This window comes from Myotis myotis, unplaced genomic scaffold (genome assembly GCF_014108235.1).
Source record: "Myotis myotis isolate mMyoMyo1 unplaced genomic scaffold, mMyoMyo1.p scaffold_m19_p_8, whole genome shotgun sequence".
NCBI classification, from domain to species: Eukaryota; Metazoa; Chordata; class Mammalia; order Chiroptera; family Vespertilionidae; genus Myotis; species Myotis myotis.
This window is the reverse complement of record NW_023416390.1, coordinates 8,505,316-8,516,816: the sequence shown is the minus strand read 5'-3', so window position 1 is coordinate 8,516,816 and position 11,501 is coordinate 8,505,316. Positions and strand designations below refer to the sequence as shown.

Sequence of the window (11,501 nt, the reverse complement as noted above, 5' to 3'; positions counted from 1 at the left end):
GAGGGAGCTGTGCGGGTGCGTAGCTGCCCATACCTTGTCAAACAGGTTTCCTCCAATCACAAGCTTATTGTTACATCAACTGATGCCCTAATTGGAGGTGGAAGTGGAGAGTGCACAGGTACAACAAGAACTGGAGCTTTCTGAGCCCATAAAGGTGTCAAAAAATAAGATAAATACCAGTAAGCGATTGTCTGACTCTGCAAAATTCAAACTGAATGTAATCAGCTATGCAAGAGAGCATGGAAATAGAGCTGCAGAGACACAATTTGGACCTCCTCCCACTGAGTACATGATCAGACAGTGGAGAAAACAGGAACAACTCCCTAAGATCCAAAAAAGAAGGCCTTTAGAGGAAAACCAGCAAAATGTTTAAAATATTTTCTTAATTTTGGGTTAGAAAAGTGAGGGGCGTCTTATACACGGAAAAATACGGTATATGCCCTTGACTGGAATTGAACCCAGGATCCTTCAGTCCACAGGCCAGTGCTCTGTCTACTAAGCCAAACCAGCTAGGGCGGGCTTCAGTATTTCTGATCCAGTGATTCAGTAGTGTCATTAGGAACCTCTTGGGTTTTCCTCCTGTTTTCAGCTGCAGCATTGGCATCCTCCTAAGGCTGGCTACCTTCATGGAATGGTTGCCAATAGCAGCTCAGGCCGTGTATGACACCTTCATTTACATGCAGTGGAGGAGTCAGGCTGTATTCCAGCAGCCCTTAATATAAAAAAGCTTTCCCCAAATTTGCCACCAAATCCTTGGGTCTTACTGATCTAAAATAGCTTAGACCTATCCTGAAAGGACCCATAAGCCAGCCTAGTTTACTGGAGCTGGAAGTAGAATTCTCGTCCTCTGCGGCACATGTGGGCAGAATGGATAATTGTTTAAATCAGGATTCTGGTAAGAAAGAGAAAAAGGTGGGCAGCCAACAATGTCTACTACATTAATCTTTTGAGCTTTTAAAAACAGAAGCCCAGATCCCAACTTTATAGACTTGGAATCAGTGTGTTTGAGGTTTGATGCATAATCAGGATTGAGAACAAGATATTAAATAATAATTTGGATGAATAGTTTTGTGATTCACCCGAAATGTTTAATCTGATCCTGGTTTTTCTTAGCACCCAGTATAAGTCAGGCCTGCCCCCTTTTCTCAGTTTTTAAATGTCATAAATCAGTTTTAATTTAGGCTAAAGTTTCACCTAAAATTTTCCCCACTAAATGCTTTTCCACCTATTCCTTATTTTAAAACAGAATTTTTAAGAATACATGAGAAATCCCAATAATGTCCCATTAGAGACAATGAGCCATTGTATGTAGATCTGTGCCAGTCTTTGTTTTGGACCTAGTAATTATTTGCACTGTCATTGACAATATACTTACTGAACACAAATGTGCCCATCTAAAGCAATCTGAGTATATAAATTTGGTGCATCTTAATTATGGAGAAAATAATTTTCACTATTGAAAAATAATTCATCTACTCATATCCTGTGTTTAGAGTTGGATTCATTTCAGGTATAAAAAGCAAATTATAATAGGAAAAAGTATATAAAGAATTACCTGAACTTCCTAGGCATCTTTGAGATGTTGAAGTTATTTAGATTGTAATTATTAGCTTTTCATGAATATTAACTGTATTTGTCTTGGTACATAATTACACTGGAATTCTATGTATTCAATAATTGGTTTCAAACTTGGTCACTTCCATGGACAAAACAAGGGAAACAAAATCAACCAGGCTGATTTTGTACCTTTCTGTTCTTTTGAATAGCAGTTATGCGAACGTTTGGAAAGAACTTTAGTAACAAGGCTTTTCTCTCACCTATCTAAAGTTGCCAAGAGATATCTGAGCTGAATTTGACAAAAAAAAATAAAATAAAAAGCAGGAAGCTGGAATGCAGGTCTGGATGGAATTGGAACTGTACTGTTCTGACTCCTCTGTGCTGAAAACAGATGTAGCCAGGAGGAACTAACATAGATTGGCAGTCAGCCCCAGATATGGTGTTACCTTCAAGTCTTATTTTAAGCATACAGGCCATGAAGTGTTTGGATGTCTTAAATGCACCTAAGTTGTATTCTATTTTTTAAAGTTCCATTCAATGATACTAAAATGACCACCTAAATTATGCCTGACTCTATTAAAGCTACTAGATCTCTTGCCTTTTTAAAAAGCAATCTAAATTTACGTATGAGGTCAATCTACATGTGTATCTTAACCTGTCTACAGTATGTTTCTCTTAAAGGCTCTTAAAGTATAATGTAACACAATGGTTATTTTAAGAATACTACCTTTTGTTTCATATTTTACCTCTTAGACCTTATACATTGCTGTACTCACATGCTAGGACTGTTTTGTTTGTACTATATCCTTAGTGCTTAGACTTTCCTTGTCTTCGTGTGGGTGCTTGGATAATACATGAATTAAATGGAAAAAAATACCATGTTCTAATCAAGTCTCTTGACAGTAAAAGGAATACAGATATCTGAGACAATTAGTACAGAAAAGGAAGAACTTATTTTTGAGAGATTTTGTTCTCTAGGAAATCCAACAGAAGAAATGGAAATTATGCAACTTTTTATAGAGCAATATAAAGAAGAAATACTTTTATAGGAAATGTTCAAAAAACCATGGGGGTTAATGAAAATATGTACAAACCCAAACTGGCACAGTGGAGAGAAATAATGATCTGAAGTTTGAACAAATCTAATAACATAAAGCACATCGAAACAGACTTCTGTGGATTAAATTTAATATAATTGTACATTCATGCTGTGGCAGTAACTTTCACAGTATTTGTATGACTACTTTTCTCAGTTGACTCATGACACAAACACAAAGGCACAATCCAAAAGAATATACTAACATTTAACAATAGTTTTAAACAGATGTGGAAAGAACAAATTTGAAGTATTAAAATACTTGAATATGGATCAACTTGAATATATTTTAATTCAAAAAATACTCTACTTTTCAACACTTTCATTTTGATGTGATGGTAGTTCCAGGTGTCCAGTGACTTATTTTTAATGTCCATTGAACATGTAACAAACATTCACATGACTGGATAGCTAAAGAACCCATATTTTTAAATATCTCAGCTTTTTGTAATGAATCCCGCTGAAAGTCCTACTTTTTCCACTTTAATCATAGAAATTCCTTTCTTTTCCCTCATTAGAGCATTCAGTAACTTAGCTAGTTTACATCAGATACACATTAACTTAACCAAGGATTAGGACACATTAAAAGAAGCCAATTATGGTGCTTTAAGGTCATAAAATGCTGGAATCAGGCTGACTCATTTCCTTGTTATAAATTTTTGGCCTCAAAAGAAACAGCAGGTATTTAAAGAAATTGAAGCAATATAAAACTATTTTGTCCTTAAAAAACAAAAAACCACCTTGATACCATTTTGTAATTTATAGAATTAAAGGATGTTATTTTTACACATTTGGTAAGAACCCTTTCTGATAAATAAGTCCCTGAATATTTGGAATGTGTTTATAATCATTAAAATACAATTCTGGGGGAAAACACAAAATATTAACATTTTCACTATATTGTTTTATAAATTAAGATATTAAGCTTCAGTCTTTTTTTTCCAGTCTGAAAGCAGTGCTACTTCCCTGCTTTATTTCATTCCCTGAAATGCTAATTATAAATAAAGTGACCACTCACCTTTTATTTTAATCACACAGCTATGTTTTAATGTTGGTTGATATTAATTAGATCTTGGTTTCTCAAAATGTATTTATCTAGGTCAAGAGAAACAGGAAGAAGGAAACCTTACCAAATTATGTAGCAGTGTTAAGCAAATTCACTTTTTGAGCCAAAATTAAATTGTGTCTTCAAACTTTCCCTTGTAACTTTTCTTATAGCAATATAATTTTTGCATTCTGGCCAAAGAGAGCTGCTTTCTTTTGGCAGGCAAATTCATGCTTCTGGAGAAACACTGACTTAGGTCCACAGAATCCATCCCTTTGTCAACCGAACACTAACAAATAGTGTTATATATTTATTTTACCTAAGTTGATCTCTCTCAAAAGACTGATGTGAAAAAAATTTCAATCTGTAACATATTTTTACCCAATATACAGAATTATGTTCATTTTAAAACAATTTTCCCCAAAGAACTAGTTTGCAGCCAAGATTTAAAAAACTCCAAAATGTTTTAGCCAAAAGTTGTCAATTAAAAATTTAGCCACAATGCTTAAGTGTAATGTTTTTAAAAACCAAACTTTATACTATTGCACATTCTTGGTTATTTGGAAACAAATATATTTTGAGTCGAGAAAAAACACTTGGTGGCACACTGAAGAATGATTCCATGAATTGACAAAACAAAAAGGCAGGGTAGTTACTCCAAAATGATGGAAAATATCCATGTACTTTGGCTTTGTTTGAAGAGCAATGGAGTGTTTCTACTCAAAATTGCCAGCTACTGTTAAAATGCCACCAAAATCAGTTTTAAACATTACCCAGAAAACAAACTATTTCCAACAATAACAATTTTAATTACCTTTTATAAGGACTATATTGTAACTTTCATCATTAAGGGTTTTATATATCTCCTCTTAGGATTATCACAAACCATCTTTTAAATTTCAAACTAATTCTGATCCAGTCCAAATTAAAAACTTCACATTCAGAGGCAAGAAATACTATTGCACATTATACGCCTATTTTAGGAATGTATGTTCTCTCCCTAAAAATGGATGTATTATCTATGAATTACATCTCATTATCTGAATTTCTAAAACTCAAAAGTGCTTTTTAATCTTCCACTGAGCAAGCATTACATTAATATTCTCGTAGTCTCAAAATACTTCATGAACCCTGAAGTGATTCTCTATGGAAGGAGCTTCCTTTACAAAATGAATCTGGCTGGTCACCTGCATACCAAAATCTCCAAGTATCTGAACAAATTTCTTGTGCTCCTTTCCAATCCAAGATCTCATTGGATCACGTACTTGGTAAGGTGTTACATGGGTGTGAACAATAATCCCTGTTTGTGCAAATTCTTTCAAGACTTCTGGGCAAGTAATCCAAGTATTACTTCCTCCAGAATGTCCACCATCCAGCCAGTACATTGTTCTTATGCTGTTGATAAAAGCTTCTATGTTCTTGTCTTTCTTAGCTTCTTTCAATTCAAAAAGCAACTGATTCAAAACAACACAACCTTTGCTGAATCCAATCAAAGTAAAAGAAGCACCATTTAATGATGGTGGATAAAAACTCAGGGCAGACTCATCAAAGTTTTCACAGGGGTTCTCTTTTTCTCCCTGGCAACCATTAGTATGAGAAGAACTGGATCTACAATTAGATGCTTTGGAATCCTTATTCAAGTCTTTCACATTCTTCTTTGATAGCAAACTGTTCCGACATAAGTTAAAAGCATTAACTAATAATGTATAAAGGTGCTTAAAAGCTCCAAAGTCAGTACTGTGTTCTGGAGCACCAAACATATTACTTTTCACAAAATTGTCATAGCAGCTGAATTTGTGCAAATGCATTCGGGAACATTTTATCACCCAAATATAACTATTGGGGAATCGGTGGGCTAAAATGGTGGCAACATTTTCTAGACTCCAGTTTTCCCACTGATAATTCTCAGGATGGTGAGTCATAATTTCATGATAATTCTGAAAAGTAAGAAAGATGAAACAAGCATTAAATACACATTTATACAAAACTATTTCCACAAAATAGTTCCCTATTTTATTGTAGAGGAAGTTGAGATGTTATGACCTATGGTTAATATACTATAAATGAAATCTATAAATCTGTCATTACTTTCTGGTCATAAAATTTTGAACAAATTACTTCTTCAGTTTAAGCCTCAAATCCCTGAGAAGACAAGTTTATAAGACATAATAGCTAAATAGCAGGGTAGGAATTTAATAAAAAACTTCAGAAGGATTATAGATATCTTTAGTAAATTTTATTTCATATACATACAATCTATTATTTGTAACACATTAACTGAAAATAAAAATTTGGTTAATTAAACAGTTTTTGACCACAGAATTTAAAAATATTTTCCTATTAAAGCTACTATCTTGAACCCCTTCCTATTTGGATTACTCTAGCAACCTGAATGCTATATGTTTGATTTTAATTTTTGTTTTATAAAGCTGCAATGAACATTATAGAAAAATCTTTTTAAAGATCTGTGATTACATCCTTAAAAATAAATTCCTAGCTATAAAAAACTAGATTAAAGAATATTCATAATTTAAGGTTTGTTTAGATTACAATACTATTTTCCAGAGCTTAACTTTCCTTTTATCTTTGTTAAATTTCATAGGCACAGGAATGACATTCTAGTTTGGGTTTATTGGAAAGTTGAAATTTTGTTCATATTTATTAGGCATCTGGATTTCTACTTCTGCAAGTTTGTATCTTTTGCCCTTTTAAAATTGGATCTTGTTTCTTTATAAGCATTCAATATGTATTAATAACCATTTGTTTAGGTTCTAGGACATGCAGGTAAATTTTGTTTTCCTCATAATTTTCATTCGTAGTTGTTTTTAAAGGGAAATTCATTCAAATGTATTCATTTATTCTATAAAATATATTGGATAGCTAATGATTGGGTATGGTTCGGAACAGACCCCTGTCCACATGGAGCTCCCATTCTAAGTACTGAGATACACAACACACAACTCCGTTAGTAAGTAGAGCAACATTGCCCAACAAAAATGTAATATGAGCTACACAAAATTTTCTAGTAACTACATTAAAAAGTTAACAGGGGAAAGTTATTTTTAATAATACATTTTCAGCATGATATAGCCAAAATATTAGTTTCAACATGTAATTCATATAAAAAACTACTGATATTATTACATTTTTCTTACTAAGTCTTTGCAGTCCAGTGTGTATTTTATACACTTACAGCACATCTCAATTTGGATGCTAAATTTTCATTGGAAATACTTAATCTGAATTTAAATTTCATAAAATTTACAGGTGAAAAAGTAGATTCACATACCCAGTTGTTCAAATATACTTAAATATTTTCCAGGAACTGACTTGAGTATCAGTTTTTAGATTTAAAGTTAAATGCAATTAAAAATCAATTTCCTTGATTAGACAACATTTCAAGCAGTCAACAGACACAAGTTGTTAGTGGCTGGCTGGACAGCACAAAACATTAGATGGGCCCAGCAGGTGTGGCTCAGTGATTGAGCACTGTCCCATGCCCCAAGAGGTGGCCGGTTCAATTCCCAGACAGGGCATATGCCTGGGTTGCAGGCTGGATCCCCAGTGCAGTGGGGGGCGTGCAGGAGGCAGCTGATCGATATTTCTCTCTCATCGATGTTTCTATCTCTCCCTCTCCTTTCCTCTCTCTCTCAAAGTAATCAATAAAAACATTTAAAAAACAAAACAAAAATTAGTGATAAGTGCAAAGGAGTATAATAAATGAAGCAGGTAAAAAGGAATATAAGGTTTTGGAGAGAGTGAAAGATTATTTTTTAAAAAACTGATTATTATTATCCATATATATAAAAGCCTAATGTGCAAAGTGTCCCCTCATGAATTTGATGGTCTGGGAGTTCGATCGCTCACTATGTCATGTGCTGACCACCAGGGGGGCGGCATGGCACGGAATGAAGAAAGGCCCCACTGGCAGTGGCTAGGAACCCTACCTGTGCATGAATTTTGTGCACTGAGCCTCTAGTTCAGGGGTGGGCAAACTTTGTGACTCGAGGGCCACAATGGGTTCTTAAACTGGACCGGAGGGCCGGAACAAAAGCATGGATGGAGTGTTTGTGTGAACTAATATAAATTCAAAGTAAACATCATTACATAAAAGGGTACGGTCTTTTTTTTTTTAGTTTTATTCATTTCAAACGGGCTGGATCTGGCCCGCGGGCCGTAGTTTGCCCACGGCTGCTTTAGTTATTTAATAAGGTGATAGTTGAGAAGGACCTGAAGTGGTGGAAGACAGATAAAAACCAAAATGAATAACTAATATGTTTGATTATTAAACAAGATGGTCAGAAAAGGCTTCATTGTAAAGGCAACTTTTGAGCAAAGACTTGAAACAGGTGAGGTAATAAATCCTACGAATATCTGCATGAAGACTGTTCCTCCAAGGCAGTACCTGCAAAGCTTTTGAGGTGAAGTTGCCTACCATGAGCAATTTGAAGAAGGCTGGTGTGGCTGGAGCAGAGTAAACGAGAAAAAGGAGCTAGGTAGAAAAGCAACAAGGTGGAAAAGGTGACCATAGTGCGGGGCCTGAGGCCCTCTGGCTTTACGCTGAGTGAGATGGGAAACCATTGGAGTTTTGAGCAGACAGGTGTGTCATGATTTGGCTTACATTCTTCAATGATTATTCTGATCACTTTTAGATACATGAACGTGAAGTCCCTTTGTTGATGGATTAAGATAGGAGGTGTGAAAGAGGGAACGGGTAACTTCAAGATACCTAACTTGAGCAACTAAAAATGAAGTTTTCATTAACTGAGATGAGGAAGACAGTAGGAAGAACAGGCTTAGGGACAAAGATCCAGAGATTTTAGGTTTGAAATATCTATTAATACCCGAAATGAAATTATGTATGCAATTGTTAAGTCTAAAGTTTGTGGTATATGTCCACGTTATATACACAAATGTTGAAGGTTGTCAAAGTACAGGTAGTATGTAAAGCCACAGGTCCGAAAGAGATCACTAAGGGATAAAGGTACACAGAGAAAAAGCCGAAGAACTGAGTACAAGGGTACCCCCATGATTACAGAGGTCATCAGCAAGATGAGAAGACACTGTAATTCATTATGTATTCACATTTAATTCTCATTCATATCCTATAAATTAGTATTCCTATTTTATGGTTAAGGTCGCTGCAATTGGTCAGAGATTTAATAGCTAAATATTGCAGAATCAGGGTTCAAATCTAGGAAATCTGGCCTAAAGTCTTTTGATGCTTTATCCTCTATTTCTTCTCTAAAAGACCTGGATTTTCAGAGCACTTCATACTCGGAATAAATCAACAGTATACCCCCGTCCAAAAATCTAATGGAATCTCAGGCTACATAAAAAAAAAAAAAAAAAGTTAAGTAAAATCATGACACGCCTGTCTGCTCAAATGGTGTCAAAGCAAAGGAGGTCTTACTCCACCTGTATTTAGCATTTTTTAGATCTCACCTGAAGATTTGTACTATATTCTGGCTGGCACACTTTAAAAACACTTAGTAGGTGTTCAATAAAGGTTATATGATCATCATCATCATCAGAGAGGCCCACTACCGCTGGTCCACAATCTGGAGGTCTGTTAGCAATGCCATGCTGTGTTCCTAAACTGAGCAATAGAGCACTGACTGATAAAGTTAAACTTCTCTTCAATCTAAATATTAGTTTTTTTTCATAGTGTTTATTAGCAGTCAACTAGATCAGTTGATTACTTTGAGGACAAGAGAAAAAAACAACAGACACCTTCATCACCCTCTGACTGGGGGCATAAAGTTTGCTACTCTATCATTTTAAAGCATCAGTTTCAAAAACAATACAATAATACTGTTTCCATGGTATGAGAAACACACCGAGGCATATTCCAGCTTTACCTGTCCACCCCAACAGCATCCAGTAGAACTCTCTGTGATGATGGGGCCCTTCTGTTTGCCTTACTCACTGTGCGGCGCACACAAGCTTAGCTGCACCCCAGCACCTGAAATGCTGCTGGGGTGACCGTGGAAAGGGGTGCCTGACACCTGTTTAAATGAACTTAAATGGCCACATACAGCTAACGGCTGCCGCATTAGACAACACAGTGCTAGATTAAGGTCTAGGTTTTGACAGCCAGCTTCCCAGGACAACTTATCCACGGTTACCTGCCTGCAGCTATAAAATTAGTAATATAGATACCATCACACACAAAAGGAAAGCCCAGGGTGTAGGTGAGCATCAAAATACTGACATGCTAGCAGGGACCGTCCCTTTCCTCCATCCCCCCACCCCCTTTCATGGTTACTGAGTGTCACACGCTTGACGTTTATTCTTGCTGTTGACTTGTCTGCTTTTTTGGAACGGCCAGCGGCACCCTCTGGCTCACTTCATGCAAAAGCCACCCCTGTCTCCTGCTCAGCACACGCACACGCGCACACACTCCACTGAGAAACCAAGTCAAAGAATGAATAATGAGTATGTATATAGATAGATAGATAGATAGATAGATAGACAGAGATAGAGATATAGATATAGATATAGATATAGATATAGATATATAGATATAATTTATGTCTCATTCCTTCTGTTTCACATTCCGCTCCCTTGACGCCTGGACTGACTGCCGGCTCTCCGGAGGCCGAAGCTCTCCAAGGACACCTTCCCCCGGGGCTGCAAGAGGAGGGGGTCGGGGACTTCGTGGGGTAAATGCAGAGCCACCCCGCGTTCAGGCGGCGGAGGAGCCGGAACCGGCCGCGAGGAGGGAGCCCAGGGGAAGGGCAGGTGCCAGCGGGCCCGGTTACCTGCACATCCCCGGCGAAGTAGACGACGTGATGCTGGGGCGGCAGCGGCGGCTCCTCCTGCGCCCGGTCCCCCGAGAGATCCCGCCGTTCCGGCCCCTCCGCCGCCAGCAGGAGCAGCTCGTTGCTGCGCTGCGGGTCGGAGCCCGGCACCGCGGACAGCCGCAGGCACCCGGGGCGCCCCTGGGCCGCGGGGCAGCTCCGCGCAGAGCCGCAGCCGCCCAAGTCCATGGTTCCGGCCTGAGAGCGGGAGGCGGCGAGCCCGAGCCCGAGCTGCGGCAGCAGGAGCAGCAGCGGCGGCGGCGACCGCAGGAGCCCGAACCACCACATGAGTCGCCGCCGCAGGGACGGTTGGCGGGAGGGGCTTCGACGGGCCGCCCAACGGTCTGCAGGGGCGTCCAGCGAGAGCCGGCGCGGGGGCGATGACGGCGTCGGAGGCTTACGTCTGCGCGCAGCGTGCGTCCGGAAGGCGGGGTGTGCGTGAAATCCGACTCCTGTTCCCGGAGGAGACGGTGGAGGGGCGTGGCCTGCGGCAGGACGTTTTTGATTGGTGGCTTCTGCCACAGCCGGGAAGTTCGAACGGAAGTCTGGGACAGAGCCGGGGCCGCGAAGAAAGAATGAGCCCCAGACACTGCGCAGGAGCGCGGCAGGTGTGGCGCATGCGCGGCCGCAGGAGCGGCCCGAAGGCCGCGGTCCAGTGACGGGAACGGGGTGTTGAGCACACGCTGGGCGGGTTCCATAGGCTCGCCTGTCAGGTGAGGGTTTCTAGACCTTTGAGCTTTCAAAGGGACACAGCCCCAAAGGTGTAAGGGGAATAATTCTGCCCTGTAGAGAAATCTGTGCTAAGGCCTCTTGGTGCCCTGGGTAAAGGGGTCTCCCTCTTCTCGCCTCCTGGAGTGTTGTTCGTAGATACACGAAGATTTCTAAGTACATAAGAATTTAGGGATTGAGATGGAGTCTAATGCATCTCTTATTGGCAGCAGGGAGCCGGGCACATGGATCGGGACGGGAACAATGGGGGCAAGACGTTACTTATTCTACA

General features: G+C 39.0%; 1 protein-coding gene across 1 annotated transcript; it reads right to left on the bottom strand.

Moving 5' to 3' along the window:
• Positions 1-2,728: 2,728 nt before the first annotated feature.
• CUNH2orf69 (chromosome unknown C2orf69 homolog) lies at positions 2,729-10,920 on the bottom strand. The gene is made up of 2 exons (XM_036318565.1): positions 10,463-10,920; positions 2,729-5,635 (listed from the first exon to the last, which is right to left on the bottom strand). The coding sequence occupies exons 1-2, from the start codon at positions 10,787-10,789 to the stop codon at positions 4,811-4,813; spliced, it is 1,152 nt and encodes a 383-aa protein (XP_036174458.1). The 5' UTR covers positions 10,790-10,920; the 3' UTR covers positions 2,729-4,810.
• Between the last annotated feature and the right edge of the window lie 581 nt (positions 10,921-11,501).